Genomic DNA, 26,392 nt, shown 5'->3' with positions numbered 1-26,392 from the left:
CAGGTTGATTGACAAGCATATTTAGGGAACTGGACTTCCCAGGATTACCTTGGCATCTTAAAAGGGGAATGGAATGGCCTGAGTACTCAACCTTTTAGAGGTCAGGTGACCTACTTTCTTTGGTTAATTAAGTACTTTTGTCTTCTTGTCTCCTGTTTGGTACTGTCTTGAACAGAAGAAGTGACAAGATGGAAGACAATTTCCTTTGAATTTTTCAAGTGGGGGATTCGTTTTCTGTCTTATAATCTTAAGATTGTTCTCTCCCTTTAACTGTGCAACAGCCTGGCATTAGCTGTGTAGTACCTTTCAGTGTCCCCTGAAAACTGTGAACTGGAAGTGACTATAAAGAATATTGTGTAGCCAGACATAATGGTACAAGCCTGTAATCATGGTATTTGGCAGGTGAATGCAGGAGGGTTGGGAGTTCAAGGCTATCCTGGGCTACATCTCAACACCTCCCCCAAAAACTCCACACAGACACACATACATACACACATGTATATGGTTTTTATCAAGGAGTGGTGGTACACACCTATAATCCCAGCCCTCAGAAGGCAGAGACAGGAAGGTTGCTACAAGTTTGAAGCCAACTAGTCTACATAATGAGATGCTATCTCAAAAAAAAAAAAAAAAAAAAAAAAAAAAAAAAAATTGTTTTTTCAAAAAAAAACTCTTGAAGCCAAAAGAGCAGGGACAAATAGCAAATTCTAGGAAGGCTACATTTTGGCCAGTGGGTCCCTGCAGCTGGAGCCTCATCAGTGTGGCTCCATTCCTTGCAGAGAAACAGTCAGAAAAACTCAAATTTTGCATTCCTGTTCCCCTTCACCTCTGCCCACTGGGCCTCAGTGGTGCAATCCATGTAGACTGTGGCAAAAGCCCCACACACAGTGTGGAGATAGGCCAGTAATTTTTCAGGAGACTTTAAAAATAGAGCTGTATAATACATATTTTTAAAAGCAAGAAGCTGTTGTCAAGATTTTTTTTCCATTTTACACATCATAGTTCATAGATTTATGATACAAAGGAATTAACCATCAAAAGAAAAATAAATGTAAATTTCCCCTTTAAAAAAAAAAATGAACACCAGTTACTAGGATAAATAACAACTAGGTTGAATGTTTCCCTCTCCCCCACCCCTACCCAGGAGAAAGATGGGGGAAAAGCCAGTTTGGTGTTTTCATTTCATGGTAATGATTCTGGAAGCTTATTTACACTGTAGCTTCTGAGCTGGAAGTGGACGGTCTCCACTCTTCCTGTTAGTCTTTGTGGTTGTGGGGTGTTCCCACTCATCCAGAGCAGCACCAGTGCAAGGGCAATGAAGAGGACCCAGCTGAAAAACTGTGACTCAGTATTCTTATTTTATTGGTTTATGGCTTGTGGGCAGCTGGTTGGGACCAGCAACTCCAGAGGCCCTGCATGTATCTCCCTTTCCCCCATCAGCTAATTCCACGCTTGGTAGGTCCTCTACCTGAAAGCAGTGTGTAGAGCATTTAAGGATAGGATGCAGCGGGTGTCCCAGGAAAATTCAGCTCTTCTCACTAACACTGGTTTCATGTCTGTTGTGTTAGTACTGACAGGGAAGAAGTGAGTGTGGCCCCTACTACCTAGCCCAAGAACCAGCCTGGGTACCCATGTACTGGGAGGGGCAGCAGAGAGCAGGACAGAAAACTGCTCAATCAGGAAAGGTGGAGAAGGAGGTAAGGAAGCCCTGAGGCTGCCATCCTTTCTCCAGGCAGCCTAGATACTGAAGGCAATGACACAGTCAAAAAGCCCTCTATTTCTTACATTCGTGGTTTAATACTAGCCAATGTATGATGATGCCTTAGCCAAATAAATAGAGGGGCCACTGGAGAGGACAAGAAAGTAATGAACTCACTCAGTACACCATAAAGATCCTACTACTTTGTACCATTGGGCAAGAAAATAAAATAAAAACAAAATCCAGGCAGAGGCAAAGGCATCAGTCCTATACCTGCTGAATGAATTTTCAGGATTCTGCCTTTGTGGATCAGATAGGAGAATTCTCCTGTCTGTTCCTTTTAGCACCTCAGTTGGAGTGAACCTATGCTGGGAAGACAATCCCCAGCCCTGCAGTATTCTATTGTCCCATAGGGCACCTGGGACCTCGGGGTTGGAATATTTTGGTGCCACCTAGCATGTAGAAGAAGCAGGTAGAGACAGGTGGAATTAACAAGGTAGGAATTGGAATTCATCTGTCCAGTGGGACTTTCTCATGGGCACAGCTTTAAACAGAGCTCTTTGGCTAATAAGCCCTTTTGCCCATCTCATTTCAGTTCAGGCTACAACCACAGACACATTGGGGGATGACACCTCTCTTAGTCCAAATGGGTTTCTGTCTTAGAGATGAGTTTAAACTTGGGACTAAAAAGTGATTTCTGTCTTTCCTTGCTTTGCTACCAGTTCCTTCTGTCTTGGTCTTGTCTCTCCTATCTCGACTGCCCCCAGGAGTACAAACGTTGCATTGCATTGGTTTTGTTTAACTCAAGAAGCAGTCTTTGCACGAGTGTAGGCTTGATTCTGCAGTCCCTATCACTAAAGCAACTGATAAACTGCATTTCTTTCTGCTGACTTCAGTCAGAAGAAAAAATAAGATTGGCCCTTTCCCTGCCAGGGTACCACGGGGACACATGCCGGGTAGCCTGGTTGTAACACCAGAACTTCTGGAAGGACAGAAAGAATACATTGGTTTGGAGAGTCTAAAGGGCACTGGGCAGAGGGTCAGGGCTGAAGCTTCAAGCAGCAGAATTTCCAACTCAAGTTTGAGGTGACTAAGGGTATTTCTGCCACCAGAATGCTGCTTTCTTCCCTCTTCTGTTTCCTACAGGTGCAAGCCCTGTAACCCACCTTTGCCATCTCGCCCTTTTCTTTCAGAGCAAAAGCATTTGGCAGGTTGGTTAGGGTCCTGAGGTGCTCTGGCCACAGGTACCTTGTGTGTCTCCAACTTGTGTGACCAAAGGGAACCACTCAGATGTGGTCCAAGGGAATCTCTGTCATCTGCCCACAGGCCTCCTTATTTCAGCAGGGAGATGTCATCAGCAAAGTCATCATGCTGATGGCGCAGGCAGCGTAGGCAGCGCCACTGACATACCATGAGGCACAGTGGCAACATGAAGAGGGCGCAGATGGCAGCCATGACATAGGCTATGGTCATAAGTGTCGACTCATCTGTCTGTGGAATGTTGTAGCCACAGTCTTCCATGTCTGGTGTAACAAAAGGACCTTCCACTGCCGCTGTCCTGAACTCATCATGCACTGGAGAAAGAGTGGAGATGAACCAGTAGCTCTTATTGTCATAGAGCAGTTTGGGTTATACAATTAAAACAGCTTCCTGACAAGGACCCATTGGGATCCACCCAAGTGAGGCTGTGCAGAGCCCTTCCTGGAAAGAGTGAGCAGTGGAAAAGGGGCCAGGGCTGGGGAAGGTCTGTTTCTCTTTCCAGGACCCTGGGAACTACAAGGCTTTCTCATTTTCCCATCTAGTAGAAGTAATACCAAAAAGTCAACAGTTCTGAGTTGACCAAAATCCAGCCCCTTACACACTTAGCAGACTTAACCCTTCACCATGAAAATCCAACCACAAAGCACTGACATCTTTCTGTGGTGGCATTCAGCCTCACTGTGGGCAGCCAGCTGCTCTTCTAGCTAGGGTTTCCAAGTGCCTGCAAAGCTTCGGCTGTTACAGGTTTCCAATAGTGCTTTCCCTATCAGACAGGGCTCATCAGAGCAAGCCTCAGCCCTAGCTTTCTTTCACACAGTTGATTAGCCAGAGGCAATGATTACTACCTTCCAAACAGAAAGGGACCTGGATATCCTAGCTGTTGACAGGGAGAACATGACAAGACAGACCCCTCACTGGTGTGCTCTCACCATGGCAAGCGCTGACAGCAAAGCCGATTCGCTTTCGGGCCCGATCAAAGACCACATAGAAGCCTTCCATAATGACAGCTCCCATAACAGTGCCTGTGGATGACTGTGAGATGGCGAACTTGTAACAATCATCTTGGGACGTGGCCACATCTTCCACTGGCCGTAGGTATTGCTAGGAATAAAGTGTCACAGGGTGAGATCATGGTTTATTTTGTCCTTCCGCTTTTCTCTGCCTTCTAGCCATATGCACGTAATTCTTCCTTAAACCCTGAGATGTTGAATTTTCCAAGACCCCTTCACTACTAGACATTTGTCTTTGAAGTTGTAGGAAGCCATGTCTGCTTACTACACACACTTTGTCTTCTTGGCACTGCCTCAGCTTGGGGACATACCTGAGGAAGAATGGTGATGCGGAAGGACTGATTGGTGACCTCACCCATGAGATAAAGTGAGATGACTGGGAAAATGTTCCAAGGAGTAGTGCCTGCTTGCCAGCACACCAGCTGCTCCCCTAGCCAGAAACCATCAGGGAACTTCTCCGTCTGTTGACAAGAAAGGAATATGAGGAATGGGCCTGTCTTAACACCTCTCCTCTTGTATTCATAATTGTAGTGACAGTACTACTATTTGCTTTTCTAGGGAATTTCCACAGTAGCAAAGGTAAACTAGACTAAGGATCAGGAGAAGACAGTGGGACACTGGGCTTATAAATTTGTGCTAGGACTACTGAGCATGGCAGCTCACATTGTCTGTGGGTCCCAGAATTTGGAAGGTGAAGGCATGAAGATGTCAAGTTTAAGGCCAACCTGCATTACAATCGTGACCCCATCTCAAAGAGAGAGAGAGAAAGGTACCAGCTAAGCCAATAGACCAACACCAGTTTCTAAGTGCTCTTAGTGGAAAGATCTATTTATAGACATCTTTGGTGCTTGCTGAGGATGTCACTGTCATTGACTCTGACACTGTTTCGTCTTGAATCCACTGACCGAGGAGGCCGCCTTGATGGACTTGACTGCAGCTTCAAACACTTTCTTAGGCAAACGAAGGTTTGTGGTGCCACTGTCCACGATGCTCTTGTCATAGTTATACTAGGAAGGAGAACATAGGGTCAGAAGAGCTTGTCTGACAGCTAAGTGTCCTGCGAGGGTTGGCATCTCAGCATTATATACTTCGGGCAAAGTCACTTAACCTCTGTGTACCTGTTTCCTTGTCTCTAAATTGAAGATAATAACAGTACCTACCTCAAAGGTTATCATAAGGATTAACTAAGCCAACACACTGAAAGCACTAAGTAGTTCCTAGCATACCTCAGGCACTTGGTAAGTATTAACTTCATTACCTTGTGTGGGTAGGTGTTCTCTGACCTAATCAAAATGCCTTGTGTGGGTTTTTAACTTCTTGAATTACTTTTATGTAGTTATTCTCGTTTAACACAAAATAATGTAGAGAAGATTGGTTTCGTATGCATGAAGGCCTGGGTTTGAGTCCTAGTACCGCATGGTGGTGTATGCCTGTAGAGCACTTGAGAGTCAGAGTTCATGGTCATCTTTAACTGTATAGCAAGTTTGAAGCCAGCATCTGCTACCTGAGACCCTACCTTAAAAAGCCAAAAAAAAGTGAACCAATGAGCTATCATAATAGGTAAGGGTGCCAAATATGACCTGAGCTCAATCCCAGAGAGACCCATATGGTGGGAGAATTAGTCTTCTAACCTCCACACACAAGCTGTGGCACATGCACTCCCACCCCTACTATTACTAAGTGCTAAAGGCACAGGACTAGAGTAAGATCTGTCCTACCGTGGATGTCACAGACTTGCCCAAGGTCATGAGAGACAGTGACTAGAGTCCAGACAGGAACTAGTTACATGTTTTCATTACTGTATTGTAAGCTACATGGTCCAGGCTCTGTGACTGCTCTGCCAGGCCCTGCCCTTCACCTCAGGGACTGCTGTGTGATGGCTAAGCTTTTGACTTGGTTCAGTCCTGACTGAAAGGTCCTATGCCTCCACTGTCCCCTCCCAACCTCTTGACTCTCTCACACCGTGGGGCTAACCCATTTACTCTCACTTGAATCCCCTTCCATTTTATTACCTCTTTGCAGTCCATTTTCAGATCTTGACCATTGATTTCCACACGTACAATGATCACTTCATAATACCACTCCCGCCTGATGGGTGTGTACCAGAGACTGCCAGTGTATAGCGAGTGGTCGATACCACCAATGATCTAAAAGAAAAAGACAGGTAGCTGTGTCCTAGTCCTAGTCCTAGCACAGGAGGAGAGCAGGTCACCCAAAACTAAGATCGGCCATTTGTTGGGTGCCAAGATTATTTCCACAGCATCCTTTCTATCTTCCTAATCCTATCATGCCCTGTGCATGGTAATTTTTAGTTTCTTAAGTATGTTCAGGAGAAGAAATACTTCAGGAGTATTTGTATTAAAATCCCATAGCCCTTGACAGAAAGTTATTTAAACATAGTGGTAATCCTAGCACTCAGGAGGCAGAGGCAGGCAGATCTCTGAGTTCAAGGCCAGTCTGTTCTACAAAGTGAGTTCTAGGACAGGCTCCAAAGCTACACAGAGAATTCTGTTGCCAAAAACAAAAACAAAAACCAAACAAACAAACAAAACAACTAAGCTAGCACAATAAGTGTGGAATGAATTGTTTATATGCTGCTTTCACAAGTTTTATTTTCTTTGCTTCTTAAGAGAATCACTCATTATTGTCCTAATTAATAAATGGGCTTGAACTGAATCTGGTGGCATAACCTGTTATCCCAGCACTTGGAAAATGGAAGGAGGGGGATGCTACAAATCTTAGGCTAGCTTGGTCTACATACACAGTAAGCTGTGAGTCAGCTGAGCTACAGACAGTATGCCTGTCTTCAGACTATCAGACAGCAATCTTAACAGGTCTAATTTTTATTTCCTTTGAAATGTACCTAATTGTTTCTGATCCTTTCCATCAGTGACTCAGCTTCTTTCAAGAAAAGCAAGGAAGAGATGACTGGAAAAGGGAAAAGAGGGAAGTAGGATTGGGAGTATAAAGGGTTTCTTGATCCTGGCCCTGAGGGCAAGGACACTTGGCCCCTCTGAGGATCTACTCACCATACTCCCTCCCACAGAGGCTAGTGCCTCAGTCTGGTTGAGGGGGAAGCCAGCGCCACAGAGCTGCAGGGAAAAGACATTGGGAATGTGGGTCTGCTTCACCAGCGAGTCAAAGAAGGGCTCCAGCGAGTCGTCGGGCTGTAGCAGAAAGACAGAAGAGTAAATCCTCGTGCAGGGGGCCTAACAGCTCAGCTTCCTGTCTATACTCATGGGCAAAGTTGAAACTTAGGGATATTCCTCAGGAAAGATCAACTTGAGGTACTGAGATCTAGCTGAGCAAGGGTAAGAGACATTGCACTGCATATAGACAAGTCCTAGCCATAGGAATGTCCATCCATCCCCACTGTTTCATATTTGGGGTCATATTTGGGGACAGCCTCCTGTACTTATCGTAGCTGCTTCCATGACAATACCACCTCCTGCCTTGTTTACAGCCCTTCAGACAAACTGTTCTCTTCCTTTATGGCATGCATGCCTCTCTGTGTGTTGTCCAAAGGACAACCTTGGATATTCTTCAGAATCTGTGTACCTTTTAAAAGTATGTGTTTTGTGTGCACTGGCATGTGCAGCACAGCATGGATATGAAGATGAGAGGACAATGGGTAGGAATCAGTTTTCTCCTGCCACGTGGCTTGCAGGCTTGATGTCAAGGGTTCTAATCGAACAAGCCACCTCACCAGCCCTAACTTGTTTTAAGATTTATTGTTTTATGGGTTTGGGTATTTTGCTTGCCTGCCCTGTATGCCTATGCACCATGCATGTGCTTGGTGCCTGCAGAGGCCAGAAGAAGGCATTGGATTCCCTGGAGCTGGAGTTCCAGGTGATTATGAGCTGCCATGTGGGTGCTCAGAATCAAACCTGAGTCCCTTGGGAGAGCAGCAAGTGTTCTTTGCTGAGCCATCTCTTCAGCTGCATCCTACTTTGCTTTCTAAGTTAGGGTCTCTCACTAGCTGGGAACTGGTCTAGTTGCCTAGGTTTAATGGCCAACAAGCCCCAGGATTTATGACTCTGCCTTCCTAGAGTTGGGAGTACAAGCGTGCATTATCACACCCAGTTGTTTTTGAAAATTTAGGTTGTGGGGATTAAGCGCAGGTTCTCATGACTGCTAGGTAAGCACTATACTCACTAAGCCATCTCTCCAGTCCAATGTTTACCCTTTCCTTTCATCCTTCCCCCGTCTCTCTTGACTCCTTCCTTGTGCGGCATGCAGTGAACAGTGTGCAGGCAACAGTGTATAGATCCAGGCGTGGTTCTCACCCTGGCGATCTCGGCATAGGCCAGCCCTAGGATGCCCTCCCAGTTGGAACCATTGATGAAGAACTTGTCCGACTCAGTGATGGCAGCGATGTTGGCACGCACAGTGACGTTGGGGCCATGAGGGATGCTCACCAGGTCAGTGCCCAGCTCCCCCTCCCACTTGCCCTGGGTGTAGGGCACATACACACCCTTTCGGAGGTCTCGATATGTGCTGGACCTGTAAAAATGGCAGAGATCTGTGTCTGCAAAGCTACAATGGGTATGTGTCATCAAAATATCCCCCAATGTCTGCTTAGCCCATGACATTCTAGAATCTGCTAAGCAGAGCTTCCCTGGATGTATCACCCAGAACAGAATGTAAGGCAACTCTTTAGATAGATGAGGCAAGCTCCAGCTGAGACTTGCTCTCCTGGCTCCTTAGTTCATACTGTTGGATCTGAAGCTCAAGCCCATGAAGAACAAGATGGGCTTTTGTGCATTGTGCCTGTGGCTACTGCATAGACAGCTATTGGACATCTCCTCCCCCACCCTAGTTCCAGCATGCTCCCAGAGAAAAGGAGCCATTGACTCTCTTGCTGCCTTGGGGCTCAGTGGTACCACCTGCATGATGGAGAAAGAACCAGCTGGGACTGTGGAAGCCATGTAAGAACTTATAGAGAAGACCAGCAAACAAGGCAAGTGTTGGACAACACAAAAGGAATGATACTCATTGCTATGGGATGCCCTCACCTGTGTTAATTAACCAGGACTTGGCTAGTGGTGAGACGGATGAAAATCTGGAATGAAATGTCCTCCACTGAGCTTATCCAAACTCCCTCCCCAACCTTGTTCTTATGAACAAAAGAAACAGAATAGCAGTTTGTACTTCCTACAAGTTCAAGGTTAGGATGTAAGTGTAGAGGCCATACCTTCCTCATGTCTTACACAGACATGTCTCAAGCACTAGATGTCCCCTCACCACATCCTCATTCTGCCTTGATGATAAGAGGCCATCCATATCACTCTCCACCATCTTTCTTTCCTTTTAACCATTCTAGCCTACCTCCCATCACCAAGTGGAACCTAGTGATAGCACTTAGGATGCTACCAGAAGAGGAGACTCAGTGGGGGCCATGAAAGATTCTTTTGTATTTTTTGGCTTCTCAAAACTCAAGAGTAAAGTTTTTGTTTATGTAGTGTATTCACATGAGTGTGCACAGATGAACAAAGGGTGTCTTCTGTTGCTCTCCATTTTAGTTTTTGAGACAGGGTCTCTCTCTGAGTCTGAAGCTGGCTGTTTCAATGAGACTGGCCAGAAAGCTCCCAGAACTACCCATCTCAACCTGCCAGTGCTGGGGTTACAGGCATGCACAGCCATGCCTGGCTTTTATGTGGGTGCTAGGGACTTGGATGTAGTCCTCTTGTTTTCATAGTAAGTTCTCTTAGTCACTGAGCCAGCTCCCCTACTTTTTTGGGGGGGCTTTTTTGAGAGTTGCTATATAGACTACATGGTCTCAGCAGTCCTCCAAATGCTGGGATTACTGGTATGTACCATCTTGCCCAGCTCCTTTACATGCTTAAATCATGCATAAACTATTCAGAGTGGCCCTTGGATAAGAACAAAGTGAAAAACACTAACCACTGTAACCTGTTCAGCTTTCTAAACTGTAAGCTTACCCCTCTTTTTTGTTTGTTTGTTTTGTTTTGTTTTTGAGTCAGTGTTTCTCTGAGTAGCCCTGGCTGGCCTGTAACTCACTATGTAGACCAGGCTGGCCTCAAATTCAGAGATGCACCTGCCTCTGCCTCCCGAGCTCTGGGATTAAAGGTGTGTACCACCATGCCTTGATAGCTTAGCCCTCTTGCCTGTCCATACAGAGAATGAAATGGTTCTTTTCCTGCTCTGGGAGCCTTGGGGCTGCTCCCTCTTTTCCCTCCCATGGAAAGCTGCCCCATGTCAGTATGAGAGCACTTTCTGGCTGCCCCTCAACCCACCCTTTCCCAAACTATGTCTTTTTTCCTGGCCCCTCTTCTTCCCCCCCCCCCCCTGGTAGGAAGAAAGGCTCTTGTTCTTAACACCCTCTCCTTGGAATATCCCCCATTCTCACCCCTCCCCACAACTTACAGCTGTCTCTGGTAGTAGCGATGCAGGAAAGGGTGTGGAGCAGCCCCCACTGCAAAGTTACTACTGCCCGTGTCCACCAGGATGTTGAGCTGTGAGAGAAAGGGGAGAGAAAAGACATTGCAGACAGATGGTTCTGGACATGCTGGCATGTTGTCCCACTGGAACTTTGCAGGCTGACACCACTGGAATCAAGGCCACATAGACAGAATTTGGGGGTCCTCAGAGCCTCAGAGATCCTACTTGCTTCTGTCTGTGTAATGCTATTGTTCCCTATATCATCTGAGCTACCCTATTTCTCTGCCATCAAGTGGCCTCTGCTGTAGGTGATGTACTCCATGTTCAGCACCCACTCCTTCCCTTTCCCTGGCTTCTCAGGAGGAAGCCTGGGTCATCTCTCTGAGAGATGCTATTCTAGGAGCTGGCACTGGCAAGGAAAGATTGGTGGGGGGAGGGATGACACATTGGTACTCTGATGTGTAGGATCCCATGTCCTATAATGTGGCTTAAGTACTTAAGCTTATATGTGCATTTGTCAATGAGGATGGGAATCCAGGAGTCCCATGGCTCATCACTGTTAGAAGTGGCTTAACTAAATAATAAATTCCTGACAGCCTCTTCTAGTGGTCACCTTGGTAAAGATTGTTTAAGTGTCTGTGTTCTTTGCTATGCAGCACTTTTTCCTGGCATCTCGTCTATCCTGTCACCTGCTCTTCACCTTGTAACTGAGTCCTCTTAGTAAACAGAATGACATTCTTTTTCTTTTTAAAGAGGCTTGAACCATTCTCCTTAAAGTGTAAAAACCAAAGAGAATATTAAAATTCATGAAAAATTCAAATAAACTCTGTATCTTCATTTGCTTGTAATTACTCATGCTCATGGCTTAATTAATTAATAAAGTAAAAAATTCTTGACAGCCTCTTCTATTTGGTCACCTTGGTAACCTTGGTAAGGATTGTTTAGGGGGTTTTGTTTTTCGTTTTTTTTTTTTTTAACTTGTTTTTCTAACTTGGAGGTAGCTTCTAACTCAAACTGGTTGAAGCCACTGACCCTTTCTCCTTGACTTGTAAAAATGTACAGTAGGTGACTTTTTGATATCATAGGGTCAAAACCCCTGCCTACAAATCATGTCAATGTATGCATCCTATGATGAGTCATAAGGTTTATGCATGTGCAAACCATCTAATATTTCACCTTTCCTCACCTCTAGTCACTTGTCACCATGACTTGTCTTTGCTTTCCATCGTGGTGACGCAATGAAGAGGAAAGCTGTGAAAACTTACTGTGGGTTCCTGATTTCTCTTCTCTGTTTTTGAAAGACAGGTCCAGCTTGACTCTTGAACTCATTCTGTAACTGAGAATGACTTTGATTTCTGTATTCTCCCTCTCCCTCCGGTGTGCACAGATTATAACCATATGCCACCATGCTGAGCTCAGGGTCCAGATGCTACAGGCTGTGGTCACTGGGCCACATTGCTTTGGGTTATATCAGCATAGTATATCACATGACAGAGGGAACCTCCTCATCTCATAGCAGCCAAGGAGCAAAGGGAGTAGAAGGAGCCAAAGCACTACTGTCTCCTCCTCCGGTGTACCTCCAGTTACCTTACTTCCTCCTACTAGCACCACGCTGAAAACACATGGGCCTTTGAGATACTGTTTAGATCCAAGCTGTTGCAGCCCTGATTCTTTACCATGCAAACACCCTTATCCTATCTGGAGGCAAAGGTTTAGTCTGAGGGTTCCCCATCTTCCTATTTAGGCACCTCACAAATAAATTATCTTTGTAAAACTAGTCACTGAGATGATTGGCATAGAGTCTAGAGTGCATAGCAGACTTGGTATGGTAAGGCTCTGATGTCCTGACCCCTCCCTCAGCCACACCAAACCATTGTTTGTATGTCTGCTATGTCCTAGGAGTGGGAAGAAAAGGCAGGACCCTGTCCTTAGGAAAAAGCCAGCAGTCTGTCAATGGAATCTGACTTCCCAAGTCCAGCTTCTCTAACCTCAGCTTCTCCCCTAGCCTCTGGGTCCTCACTTCCTTTCCCAATGAAGTCAACAGAGCTCCTGACATACTCACCTCCAGCAGATCACCGTGCTCCTGTGAGCTTGTTTTGTCCTGTCTACCAACACCTTTCCCAGCTACTCCATGATCAGCAAGCAGCCCCTTTGTAGCAGGCTCCGTGAACTGCTCCCAATGCCCGCTTTGGTTTCCTGACCTCCTCCCCAGCTCCTACTCCTGGCTGGGTCCCCATGTCCTTCGCTGCTCCCTTCTTCCCCCTGCTCTACTCCCATGCCTCTCCCTGGTCTCTGGGCAGCCACCAGTTAACAGTGGCCATGCTTTCAGAGAAAATCAATAGAGCTGAGAGGCCCCGCACATCAGATTTCAACCAACTGGGTTAATGGTTAAAAAGCCTCACTCCCCCCCTTCTGAGGACCCCTTTCCTACTTTTAGAGCTTAGCTCCTAGCACTAGAAGTGGGTCTTCTCCCAACCCAGCTCTATACGCCTGTGCATGGGAGGGACTACTTGGAATGTGTGCATAGGCCAGTTCTGGCAGGTTGGCAACTTCATACTAAAATGGAGCCTTTATCCAGGGACCCTGTTGTCGAGGCCTTTTCCCGTTTCTTCAGACTGCTCCCTTCTCTACCAGAAGGTACCAATCCTCTCAGTGCCTTCCAGTCCCAGCCTCCACACAAGCCCTCGTCCAGGGCTTCAGACTCGGATTGCTCTTCTCCCTCTCAGCAAGAAGATGGGAAAGCAGAAGAAACCACCCCAGACTCCCTCTGCAGCAGTGTCTGGCTGTTCTTCGCATGCATGTGGTCCTGCTGCTGAGAAGTGATTTCTGGACCTATCTTTCAACAGCTCTAACTGAGCCCCCTGGGCAGCTTTTGGCAGCCTCTCCCTTTCAGCTTGGTGTAGGCCTGGGGCAGAGGAATGGAGCCATCCGGCACTCTCCTTGCCAAACAAGATAGAAGTGGAGAATGGTTGTGGAAGCCTCACCTCCTATCTCCCAGACCCAGGGCCCACCTAGTCTTTCTCAACCCATTGCTCTAGCCCTCCTGGGTCTGAGGCTGCCCCAGCTACTCTTGCCCTCAGGCCCCCAGTTTTTATCTGGGCTGGGGAGGAAACACTCCTCTCCTTGCTGCTTTGCTGGGCACCTACTCTAGACATGAACCCCTGTCTCTCAGGCAGATTCAACTATCATGTCTGAATTCTTCCCTCTGTCCTTTACAAATGCTGAGTCTCTTCATTAAAAACAACACAAACCCTCCCAAATCTCACACCCGCCTCCAGCTACCCTCTCTTCACAACCTAAGCTCTCAACCAAGCTGTCTTCATTTTCTTCACCTCCCACTCTTTCTCAACCCATTCTAAAACTGGGTTTGCCTCTATCCCGCCACTACCAAACAGCCCTTACTACAGTTACCAATGATTTCACAGGAACAAATACAGGAGAGTTCTTCCACATTACTCCCCATGTCACCGCTTAGGTCCTCTCTTGTCTCCCTCACACAGTTCCTCTCCCTCACACAGATCTCTCTCACAGGCTCCTCCCTCACATAGATCTCCCTCACAGATCCTCTCCCTCACAAGATCCTCCCTCACACAGATCCTCCCTCACACAGATCCTCTCTCTCACACAGATCCTCCCTCACACAGATCCTCCCTCACACAGATCCTCTCCCTCACACAGATCCTCCCTCACACAGATCCTCCCTCACAGATCCTCTCCCTCACACAGATCCTCTCTCACACAGATCCTCCCTCACAGATCCTCTCCCTCACACAGATCCTCCCTCACAGATCCTCTCCCTCACACAGATCCTCTCCCTCACAGATCCTCCCTCACACAGATCCTCCCTCACACAGATCCTCCCTCACACAGATCCTCTCTCACACAGATCCTCCCTCACACAGATCTTCTCTCACATAGTTCCTCTCCCTCACACAGATCTTCTCTCACAGGTTCACACCCCCAGCTTGGCTTTGGCTTTTTCCCCCAGTACTCTTTCCCATAAGCACCCCCAAGCAGGAATGACCAAAGCTGACCTCAACCTGTTCCTCTTAAGTGTTCCCTGTATTAGTAAGTGATGGCATCATCCAATCTGTTCTGTAAAGCAACAGCCTGAGACTCTTCAAACTCCTTCTTTATATGTGTCTCTTGTGCTCCCAGTCGCCCTCCTTCAAAGCATTTCTGTGTCTCTGTTTCTTCCCATCTCCTCTGCCACCCTTTGGCCCAGCTAGCATCATCTTACCCTGGGTTATCACAGGATTTCTCGACCTCAACTTATGTATCACATATATGACATTGTATATATGACATATAATGATATATATATATAATGTATATACATGTATATATATGTGTGTGTGTATATATGTATATATGTGTGTATGTATGTATACCATCTGTGTACTGGAGGATTAGGAAGTCAGAATAGGAACTGGACTTACAGATGGTTGTGAACCACCATGAGTGCTTGGAATTGAACTCTATGCGTGCAGCACGTGCTCTTAAACCACTGAACAATCACTCCACTTGACATATCTGTTTTTGACTCAACATTCTGTCTCCTGTACTGTTGCCTGAGTAACCTTCCCAAGGTAAATGTGACCAAGTTTCCCTCCCAAGACAGCAGGTTTCTCTCACTATTAAAATTAAAATGTTTAGCTTGCACACTTCAGGGCATTTCCAACCCACTCCACCTGCATACTAAGCCTCAGGCAGGCCTCTAAGCGCCACCACACCACAATGGCTCCTGCCTGCTTCGGGCCTACCCACAGAGAGTAGCACTGGCTGGCTGCAGCTCTGCCTGGATCATCCTCTTCTGTGTCCTTCTTCCTCAAGCCTAAGCATAAGGGGGCCTCCTGGGGAGGAAGACTGGGGCCATAATCTTAACTCTATGCTTCCTTACCATCTGCCTCTCACCTCCCCTGTGTCTAAGAGCTTTAATTCCTCAGTGTAGCCCTAGTAGGGTATCTGGTGCCCAGTCCTGGCAATAGGTCTGTCTGTCTGTCTGTCCCTCTCTCCACCCACCGTCTTTTGGTTTTCAAAACAGGATCTCTTTGGGTAGCCTTATCTGACCTGGAACTCATTTTGTAGACCAGGTTGGCCTTGAACTCACAGAGATCCACCAGCTTCTGCCTCCCAATGCTGGTATTAAAGATGAGGCAACCCTTGCCAAGCAATAGGTGTTTCTTGAAAAACTGGTTTCTGGGACAGTAGGGGACAAAGTTGTTGATCTGCCTTCCTTTATTTACCCATCCCTTTGACTTGACATGAGAGGATGGGTTTGGGCCACCTGTATTGTAGCCTTCTTCCTTGTTACCTGGCCTAGGGAGACCTAAGAGTGCCATGCCCTGGAGATTTACCTTGGGGTCAGGACTAGGTCAGTGCCAATCACTTAACAAACAAATGTGCTCCTGGGGGGGCCTCTGAGAGAAGGTGGCTTCTAGGGAAGAGCTAACAAGCCCCACGGGGAGAGATGCACCTGCCCAGGCTCATTCTGCTGTGCTCAGCCATAGATCTTAGCTGATGCAGTAAATGTGAGGCTGGCAAATTTAAAGTGGGCTGAGGGTTTCTCCAGTTCCATAGGGCTTGGCCCCCATAGACAGGGATAGCTCAGAACCTGGATGAGGGGGCCTTCCAGAGCCTCTGTCCCCCAACCTGGACAGATGGGTTGTTTTTCACTTGTAAATAATACTAGATTATTAAGAATTGTCAGTATAGGCTAGTGGTTGGCTCAGGGCTAGAACAATTGTCTAGGTTCTACCCTCAGTATGGCAAAATAATAAAACAAACATTCCTTTGCCCTATAACCTTTCCTGGCAGCCTATCTCAGGCTCTGCAGCCTTTGCAAGCCTCTAGGGCAGAGGTTCTACCTCCAAGTCTTCCTTCCAAAGAAGACATCTGTGTTCTTCTGTGTGCACTTCCGAGCTGAGAGTTGGTTAGCAAGAACAAAACTTTGGTGTAAAGCTGATATGGGCGGTAGGCTTTCTTCAATTTTGAAGAGGAAACAGTGTGGCCTTTCGTCTTCTTGACTTTCTAGTCCCTCCCATCTGTAGAGGAAGTGTATGGTAGACAGTTACAGTGATGATTCTGTACAAGTCTTTGTGTGACTCCCTCCACAGTGACTCTGAGCTTGGTCAGTGGGACATCAGCAAAGGCAAGTATAGGCTAATTGAGGCTCATGCACACAATCTTAGTATCCTAACCAGTGAGTCTGTGTGGCAGCCCAAGTTTTGCCTCCTTAAAGACATCGTGGAGCCACAAACCTAGTAGGTTGGGGCAATTCAGCCTCTAGCTGACTTGCTAACTGTATATAGTCACATGAGTGGCTTCAAACAGGAAGACTTCAAGCCATCCCACAGATTCTGAAAAATAACTTTAATTTTAAGGCACAGTAATTTGGTGGTTTGTTGCCCGGTGTTAGGCAACCTATCTGAATGAAACCCTGGGACCCTCGACATTGAAGGGCTACTGACTAACCCTGGGTCACTCCCAAGGCGCTTCTATTGCCACTCTCCACTCTCTCCACTTCCTCACTGTGCCTCTTGTGATGTTTCTCAAGAGTGGGGTGACCTCACCTGGACTCCTTTCCTTAGCTTGGCATGTTCTACTGCAGCATGCCTGACACCTGTTCCAGTTTTAAGTCATGGTCATATACCTTGTCTCTCAAGGGTCTGCCAAGATGAAGCCCCTCTTCCTGAAGGTCCTCAGCACCACCTGGCTTCTCTGGCTGTCACTGTCACTTAATCATTGATTCACTGCTCCTAGTAGCTGAGCACCTACTGTTACCTAACTATTCCCTGGCTCCAGCAGGTGTTCACACCACTTTATCTTTTGAGACAGGGTCTTTCTCTGTAGAAGAAGCAAGCCTGGGACTTTTTATGTAGCCCAGAATGCCCTCAGACTCATGGAAATCCTCCTGTTTCTGCCCTCTAGTAAGTGTTAGAATTACTTAGCTGACTGACACTGGCTCTCATTTGCTGCAGCTGCTTCCCTAGAACCCTATAGATGACAGGTATTATCCTCAAACTCAGGGCCTTAGCAGATCACTGAGTGGCTATGACAACTGCACCCCACCATGTCCATGCATATAGCTTGAGTCTCCTCTGGGACTCTGTTTCTTAGTGCAGCCACGCTTTTCCAGGCCTGCTTGGTTGTTGCCCTTGCGAAGTGAGATTGATCAACCCGGAGAAGGGACAAGGAAGGGCACAAGAACCCTGAAGTTAGCAGCTTACAGCCAACAGCTCATTCCTGCCTCAGACTGCCCCGCAACTGTACCCTGTTCAAGCCCTTCTACTTTAACAAAGCCGCTAACCCGAGACACAGATTTCTTCCTCTAGTTACACCCTCTGCTTTTCTTTGCTCTCTAGCCAATAGCTGGCACCTGGGAACAAGCATAGCTTACCCCAGCTCAGGCCAGCTTTTGTTTTGTTTGTTTTTTTCTAAGACAGGTTTTCTCTGTGTAACAGTCCTGGCTGTCCTGGAACTCACTCTGTAGACCAGGCTGGCCTCAAACTCAGAGATCCACCTGCCTGTGCTTCCAAGTGTTGGGGTTAAAGGCGTGTGCCACCACCCATCTCAACATGATGACTTTTCAGTTTTACTCTGGTGCTTGGGATGGAACCAAAGGCCTCTACCAGTATTACATCCCCAACCCAAATGCAGGTTCCTGAAGCCTCTTTTGTAACTTCATTCTCTGTAGAACTCACCTGGAAAAACCTTCCTCATAGCAGCTATTAGCTACCTGATTCTCTTGGATAGGAGTCCTTCCTCTGGCATGAGCTCAGTTTCCTTCTGGTCCTTGAGCCATGTTCACCCACTGGGGAAAGCTAGGACTCACCTCTGTTCCCTGGCAAAATCTCCACAGGCACTGAAAAGGAATTAGTGCTGGGGGTCACTGACCCTGAGGGGACAGACATCTCAGCAAGACAGCCATACTACCCACAGTGGGATTACAGCAGGCAGTGGAGAGGGCAACCACAGGATAACAGAATCAAGAAGGTCTGAGAGGAGCCTCTACTCATTGGGTCAAAATGCTCTTCAGACTCAGCATCCCTCTTCTAACACCCACCTAGTCCCCTAAGGACCAACAGGACGTGGCGGACCAACATCATTGGATGATTTCCACCCTCTGGGACTCCAGCTAGGAGAACCTCTTTCTGGAACCAGAAAACAGCCTGGCTTCTGCCCAGTCATGAGGTGGTGGGGAGAAAACTCTTAAAGCAGAGAGAGACTGGAGTCCTGGGGGCTTCCCTGGGAGAGCTCTTTCTGAAATTCAACTACAGATTTCTACTTTGCTTTTTACTAGACATGCTCAGTCAGCGGCCCATCTTTCTCAGCACTCCCCTCTCCCAAATGCATCTACCTTTCTTTAGCTGGGAGGGCAGAGGACTGCCTGTAGCCCAGCCCAGGAAGGCCACCATTTCTGATGGTTTTCTCCCATCTGTGTCTATAGCTAATACGCCTCCTCCAGTCATCTTCCTATTTTCTCACTATTCTCTCAAAGAACAAGGTCATTTGCTGACTCTGTGGGGTGACTCCCAAGTCCACCTGTTGAGTCTAGCTCCCATTAATTTCCAGATGCTCATGCCAGTTGTTGCTGGGTTCACCCATAAGGATGGCTCACCAGCATCTCTAAGACTATAAAATGGAAATTAACCCAGTGCTAGTACTTGGAACTAAAGATACGATATGGACTTGAATTCCACCTCCTAGCTGGGTAACTTCACAAACCCCCTTAATCTCTTTTAGCCCTACTTTCCTTATTACCAAAATGAACATACTAATACCTATGCCTCATCACAAGACTAGAAAAGTAACTATGGAAGCCAGGCACAGTGGGCCCCACCTGTAATCAATCTTAGGAGGCTGAGGTGAAGGAGATTATTGCAAATTCCAGGTCAGCCTGGACAGCATAGTGAGTTCTGATATAGCCTGGGGTACAAGTATAAGACTGTCTCACTGGGCTCCCCTGACCCCAAAAAGGAAAGAAAATAAATATGTATGGAACTTGGTAAACTGTGTATCAGGTTTTAAAAGCTTGTCCCTTTGCTATTGCCTGTACAAACAAGCTGAGAGGTTAAGGGACAGGGACCAAGGCCTCCCCTTGCCCTTTCTCTCATACCTTAACTCACAGGGACAGAACATGGCTGGTTCAGTTGCACTATGACTGCTACCAGTCTGAGACCTTCCCTCTTTTCTTCCCTCACTGCCACCTCCCTCGTTAGGCCCTTGTCTCCAAACAGATGCTTGTCTCACACACTACCCTATCCAAGCTCTCCTCCACACTGAAGTTGTTTTCCTGGAACCAAAATTAGATCCCACCATTCCTCTCTCATAGCCTTATGAGGTCTGCCAGCTGCTTCTAGAACCAGGCCCCAATTCCATGCAGCCCCACAGCATCCTTACAACTCCCAGCTTTCTCACCACAGCCCATGCACCTAGTCCTGAAGTGTCCCTTCCCACCACTTTCCATAATGCAGGGTGACACACCTATACCGTCAGAAGTAGTGATTTTGCTCTGTGCAGTTCCTAGACTCATTGTTCTTGGATATCACTGGTGTTTATATATTCGTGTTTCACACCAAATTGCAAGCTTTCCATAACAGGTGCTCAATAAATATTTATCATACCGCGTTGACTAACCCCAAGTTTCCTTCCTAACAAATTATTCTTCTGTGTTAGGTCAATGATGCTTATCCTATCACAATGAGATACATGTTTTCATTTTACGTGAAAATGAGGCAGGATAGGAAACTGGGGAAATTAAGGAGGGGTGGTTCATGCCTGGCATCTCAGCACCAAGGAGGCAGAGCCAAGAGTGCATACACATACATTTGGAGGCCAGGGACCTGCCATACATTTTTAAAAACAAAAAGAAAAACAGGTTTCTCACTGATTTGAGACTTGCTGAGTAGCCTAAAGTATCTGGATGGCCAGTGAGTCCCAGGGATCTTCCTGGCTCTGCCTCCCCAGTGCTGCGATTACAAACATGCCACCATGCAGAGCTTTTGTTGGTGTTTCTTTCTTTCTTTTTTTCAAGACAGGGTTTCTCTGTGGCTTTGGAGGCTGTCCTGGAACTAGCTCTTGTAGACCAGGCTGGTCTCGAACTCACAGAGATCTGCTTGCCTCTGCCTCCCGAGTGCTGGGATTAAAGGCATGCGCCACCACGTCTGGCTATTCCTCTTCCTTCCTTCCTTCGTTCCTTCCTTCCTTCCTTCCTTTCTTTCTTTCTTAAGACAGGGCCTTGTTAATTTATCCAAACTGCCACAAGATAAGTCTTGAACTTGTGTTCCTGCTGCCTCAGCCTTGAGGAGCTGGGATTGCAGATCTGAGTCACCAAGTCCAGTTAATAGCACTATTTAAATGTCTTGTAGCTCATGTAATCATTCAGCAGATGTTTGAGCTGGAGATTATCATACATATTAGAATATGAACTTTTGGACTTGTGAGAAGGCTCAAGGGGTGAAGGCACTTGCAGCCAAGCCTGGTAAGCTCTCTGAGTTCAGTTTGGAATCCACATGGTGGAAGGGAAGAACTGATTCCTACAAGTTGTCCTCTGACCACCTCATGCAGGCTGTGGTATTTGCACACACATACACTAGGTGATTAATAAGTAAATGTAGAAGTTAAGTTGTGTGGTGCTGTGGAATGAACACAGGGTCACCTGCATGCTAGGCTAATGTGCTACCTACCACTGAGCTACATCCCTAGTCCCAAGAACTTGAAGCTTGGTAAAGGAAACAAAAATAACTATATCACACTACACAATTGTAAGGGAGACATCACAGGGAGGGAGGCTCTCAATAGACTGGTCAAGACAATAGAATTGTCTTACTGATGCACCACCTGACCAATGGCTTAGCTTTCAGAGCCCATTTCTTCTTCTGAAAGCTGTGAATAATGTAGAGCTTTTATATACACTGCAGAAACAAAGGGAAAATACATAGTAAATTCATGTCAGCCAGGGCTACATAGTGAGGCCCTGTCTCAAAAACAAGCAAACAAATGTAACAAAATAAGGAGCTGGGTGTGATGGCACACACTTTTGTCCTATCACTCAGAAGGCTAAGGCAGAAGGCTCATGAATTGTGTCTGCCAGGGCTACATAGAAAGGTGTGGAGAGATGCAGCAAAGCCAACCAAAAGATGCAGACTGAATAAAAATAAAATCCCAAAAATGTGTATATCCCAAGCCATGCCTCCTGGCCTCTATTCTGTTTCACCTGTTTCTTTCAACATGCCATGTCAGAATCACAAAGGCACCCTGATGCCTTCTTTACCCTTCACATGATGTCACAAGTGCTGTTCATCTACTTTGTGCCATTCCTTGCACACTGGCCTGCCCCCCCCATCACATCCTCACGCTGTCTCCTCCACAGTACATTACACCTGAACTGTTGTGAGCTTCCTGCCTCTGGCAGCTTTATATTCCATTCTTTCTAAAATGCAGACATCTGTTTGCTTGCTCTATGTCGTTTTCCACTATAAATGATTTCACCCCCCCCCAAGAGCTGAAGTCCAAACCATATAACTTGACATTTAAGTTTGCTTTTTTTTTTTTTTTTTTTTTTTTTGACATTTTGATTCACTTTTATTTATCCAAATTGATCTGGTCTCAGCATCAATCTGTGATACCAACTGGCTTGGCTTTCTCTTGTCTCCTGAACAAACATGCATACACTCTAACATACAACCCATCCTCTCATTCCCCTCTGGTGTCTCGTAGTCTGTGGGCTAGAGTGGGAAGCAGGCAAGAGGCCATCATGGTGTTGTGGGAGAGCTGCCAGGTCCTGACTGGGAATGGCCTCATTCCTTTCCATCCTCTAGGACCACACTCAGTGCACACCTACTCTATGAAGTACCTTGAGTCAACTCTACCTTCCACATCATCCTTTGTACTTCCACATATCAGTGCCTCTCAAGCTTAAGACACCCAGAAATTTTGCCTCTAAGGGTCTTGGGTGATGTCATGAGAATTTACATGTTTAACAGGTTCTAAAGAATCTACAGACCATCCCTTTTATAAAGGCTATGAATGGTCTTAAAGGAGTACTTATATTTCACTTCCTTTTTAAAGCCATCAGTGCAGAAGGTAGTCTTCCATCTCTTTATAAGGTCAGACCTCGAAGCATGGAAAGCATGCTTTCCAAATCCTACATTTCCTCATTCACAGAACTCTGCCATCCCTATTTCATGCTTCTGATAGCCTCATCAGGTAAGAAGAATCCTCTTCTTTCCCAAGGGCTGCTGAGGAGAAGAACAAAATAGTTGCAGAGCAGAGGCTGGCTAGACTAGGGTCTGGGGCAGAGACACGTACTACTACAGGGTGCCTCAACTCAGCCTTCCCACGGCTGGTGTGCAACCTCTAGCCCCCCTACTCCAGCTTCTAGTCAGATGCAGAGAGTTATTGACTAGCCCCAACCAACTACTGTTTGCCAAGGGCTGGAATGGAGCATCTACACTGCATCTCAGGGTACTAGGGAAGTACAGCAACTGGTCCCCCAGTTCAAATGTATTCAACATGTTGAATACGTAGTACAGAAGAGGCAGAGGTGGCTGAGCCAGTTAAGGAGAAGGAGGTAATGTTTATTGGAAGTCAGTTAACCCAGTGCTTTCTTCTAGGCATCTCCCTCTACATGGTTTTATTTAATCCTCACAATTATCTTGCAAAGGAGATCTCATTTTCCATATTTTAAAGACAAGGCAATAGCCAATGGGAGGTTATATAAGTTGCCTAAGGCCATACAGCTAGGATAAGAGAAAGCTGTGGGTGGTAGGCAGAGCGCAGATTCCTGGCCTGCCTGACCCTAGAGTCCTTGCTGGTTGTTTCACAGATCTGTGCACTTGCACAGCACAACACTAGAGTCCCAAGTCTCCACATGTCCCCTTCAGCGACATGTTGCCTTCTGTTGGCTCAGACTGAATTCTAACTCTGGCTTAGCTTCCATACTCAGATTCCATACTCTTTCTGGGAAGTTTTGGTACACAGCAAAGATGACTAGGGGTGAATGTGAGAGAACAGGAACACAGAACCCCCAAAGCAAGCCTGAGTGCTATGAACCCAGTAAGGCTGGCTCCCATCAGGTAGCAAGAAAGGGGCTTGTGGTCCTCCCATATCCAGTGAGTGAGTTAAAGAAGTGTGACTGTCTCCTCCCTGACCCCAACACTCTCCCACCTTTCCACACCCTCATGGATAAGCTTTGTGGGCACAGACTGGAGCCACTGAGGGTAGCTCACAGACATACACAGGATCAGATTCAAGGTGACACACAGGAGCATATGCAGAATCACATTGCCACCGGTACCCAGACTGGCCCACAGAGGCGGCAGATGCACTCAGAGGTCAGCCAGGAACCCCACATGGAAGGTAGCTGACTCAAGCCCACACTCCCAGTCAGCACAAGCAGAGGAAGAAACCTCCACCAGCCACCTTGGAGGCACCTTGGCAATTGTTGGAAAAAAATGGGGGCACTGGAAAGTGCTTTCTCCATGGCTGCTTTCCCCTCTACCTTGGAACCCTTCTCTTGCAAGAGAGTTCTGGCTTCCTAGGCTTATCATTTCTCAGACTCAGTTCGGCTTCCTTCTGGCCATGTTCTGAGGCACGGGTGGGGGAGGGGCTAGCGTGTAGAGGGGGGGACTGGGGAAAGATAGAGCCTATTGGGACTTGGAGGCTACATGGATGTGGCGTGCCTCTCACTTTGCTGGCTTGTGGCAGCCTGGACTGGGAGTTAGGAGCTGATTTATCCAAATGGTGCCAGGATTCTTGGGTTCTCAGAAGATGACAGTGGGGGCCTCAGATTACCCCAGAACACTAGAAAAGGGGAGAGTTGGGTGACGGAAGATGAGAGACTCCAGTTTGGCCAGAGCCAGAGGGGTGCTGACACCTGTTACGGAGTCCTTGTGCTTGACCCTTCCCCAGGGTCAGGTGCCACCATGGAAGTGCTTTTCTTGGGGAGGGGGGAAGAATGGTGCAGTGAGAGGAAGACAATCAGCCCTGGGACTGGAACCCACGGCAAAGGGAAAGACCACTCCCTACCGACCCTGGAGGAATAGCTTGGGAAGGGCCCTGTCCTGCAGCACCCACCAAGCAAGCCATCTTAGCAAGGCAGCCTGCTTCATCCCTACCCTGTCACCCCTCTATCATGCAGGAAGGAGGGCTAACAGGCCTGACTACCTTACCGTTTGTGGGGGGCTGCCCACGGTCATCTCTACATAGTAGCCTTGGCCGGACTTGCCCCTCAGGTTGTCCACCATCTCCACAAAGCTGCCTCTCCGGCCAGGCTCCTCAGATTCCTCGTCGGTCTCCCGGGGCAGCCTCAGGCCCAGGGGTGGTCCTGCCAGGCCGCTGCGAAGGGGCAGTCGGATGCCGAGATGGGTGCCCTGGGCAGGTAGCATTCCCGAGCCCACCCATAGCAGGAGCCAGCGCAACGCCGGGGCCATGGTGAGCCCCGGCCTTATGGCTCCGGTTGACGACTGTCCCTGTTGCCTGCCCCTAAGTCTAGGTGGTGGTGGCTTCTTTCAGGAAAGCGGCCTTGGAGGCATCAGGACTGCAGAGCCTGCAGGCCCCTCATTCAGATCCCGGTCCAGGCGGCGGAGAGTGGGCAGGAGAAATCCGCAGCGCACCAGAGGAGAGAACGGTGGCGATCCGGGACCCAGCTACATCTGGACGGCGACAGCCAGCCTCAACGGGGAGCTCGGGCCCCTCGGGAGGCTGGGAGGGGCGGGCATAGCGATCTGAGCTCGCAGCTTTCGGGGGTCTTCCAGGCGGGGTCCCTAGCGGGAGGACGGACAGGGGTTTCCGGCTCTTGCGGCCGCGTCGGCTGCTCAGGCCACCATAATCCTGCTCCCGCTTCCCAACACCCAAGGAAGGCAGGGGAGGCGGAAAGACTTGTGGCGGTGGCTGTCAAAGCCAAAGGGTTTTTGCTTTTCCCTGGGATCGCTGGGAAGTGTAGTCTTCCCATGGCAGGCAGCCCGGCTTCCGGGGCTGAGAGGGGTCTGGGATGCCCTCTGCCGAGATGGAGTTCACTCTGCAGGATCCTGGTGGGAGCGCGTACCCATAGCGCTGGCAGGCAAGAAGGAACAACTATTATTACACTTCTCATCTGCTAGTCCTCCTTTCATCATTTTATTTATTTATCCATTCATTATTTTATTCTTTTTTGGATACAGGGTCCTGTAAACACACCACGCAATACAGATTAACCACGACTTTGATGCAATCCTCCTGCCTCAGCTTCTTGAATCAACAATGATTGAGTAACCTCAGTATGCCAGGCACTTTGCCTAGCAGAGGGACAGCAAAAAGATGCCCAGATCCCGAAAGAGATTCCACCACGGAGAACTGTAATTTGTTTTTCACAATGTACTGTTAAGAATTGGGGTGGGCGGGCTGTGGTGGCACATGCCTTTAATCCCAGCACTGGGGGGTGGGGTGGGGGAGGGAAGACAGGTGGATCTCTGTGAGTTCTAGGCCAGCCTGGTCAACAGAGATAGTTCCAAGTCAGCCTACCAAAGTTACACAGAGAAACCCTGTCTCGAAAACAAACAAGAATTTGAGGTATAAACCGGATGTGGGAGCATCTGCCTTTAATCCCACAGTGGCAGGAGAATCTATGAATTCAAGAGCAGTTTGGTCTACATAGGTAGGTTTAAGATATCCAGGGCTACATAGAGAAAGCCTGCTTCTCTACATAGTAGCCTTGGCTGGACTTGCCCCTCAGGTTGTCCACCATCTTGTCCACAAACAAGCTGGAGCAGTGGTAGCACATGTCTTTAATCCTGCACTTGGAGGCAGAGGCAAGAGGATTTCTGTGAGTTCCAAGCTAGCCTGGTCTACAGAGTTACAGGACAGTCAGGGCTATTACACAGAGAAACCCTGTCTTGAAAAACAAACAAGTAAAAAACCCAAAAGAAAACAAACAGAAATTGAAAAATATATAGGGAATATAGACGAGGTGGCATTTAAAATTGGAAGTATTTTCAGGAGCAGAGACTGGAGGAGCAAGATTAAGGGATGGGCGCATGCC

At 47.5% G+C, this 26,392-nt stretch overlaps 1 protein-coding gene across 1 annotated transcript; it reads right to left on the bottom strand.

Annotated features, from left to right (window-relative positions):
- Window positions 1-1,339: 1,339 nt before the first annotated feature.
- Window positions 1,340-25,347, bottom strand: Bace1 (beta-secretase 1). Its single transcript, XM_051197317.1, has 9 exons — window positions 24,546-25,347; window positions 10,357-10,445; window positions 8,256-8,472; window positions 6,999-7,136; window positions 5,982-6,116; window positions 4,875-4,976; window positions 4,281-4,430; window positions 3,889-4,060; window positions 1,340-3,273 (listed from the first exon to the last, which is right to left on the bottom strand). Exons 1-9 carry the CDS (start codon window positions 24,804-24,806, stop codon window positions 3,032-3,034), a joined length of 1,506 nt encoding a protein of 501 aa, XP_051053274.1. The 5' UTR covers window positions 24,807-25,347; the 3' UTR covers window positions 1,340-3,031.
- Between the last annotated feature and the right edge of the window lie 1,045 nt (window positions 25,348-26,392).

The sequence above is a fragment of the Phodopus roborovskii genome, unplaced genomic scaffold (assembly GCF_943737965.1).
Source record: "Phodopus roborovskii unplaced genomic scaffold, PHOROB, whole genome shotgun sequence".
NCBI lineage: Eukaryota > Metazoa > Chordata > Mammalia > Rodentia > Cricetidae > Phodopus > Phodopus roborovskii.
The sequence above is the reverse complement of the archived record's forward strand: the minus strand, read 5'-3'. Positions and strand labels throughout refer to the sequence as shown.

Coding starts and splice junctions, on each gene's coding strand:
- Bace1 (XM_051197317.1), bottom strand. CDS start 24,806: ATGGCCCCGGCGTTGCGCTGGCTCCTGCTATGGGTGGGCTCGGGAATG. Junction 7,137..8,255: donor CCTATGCCGAGATCGCCAGG/GTGAGAACCACG, acceptor TTTCTGCTACAG/CCCGACGACTCGCTGGAGCC. Junction 6,117..6,998: donor CCTCTGTGGGAGGGAGTATG/GTGAGTAGATCC, acceptor TTTTTCTTTTAG/ATCATTGGTGGTATCGACCA.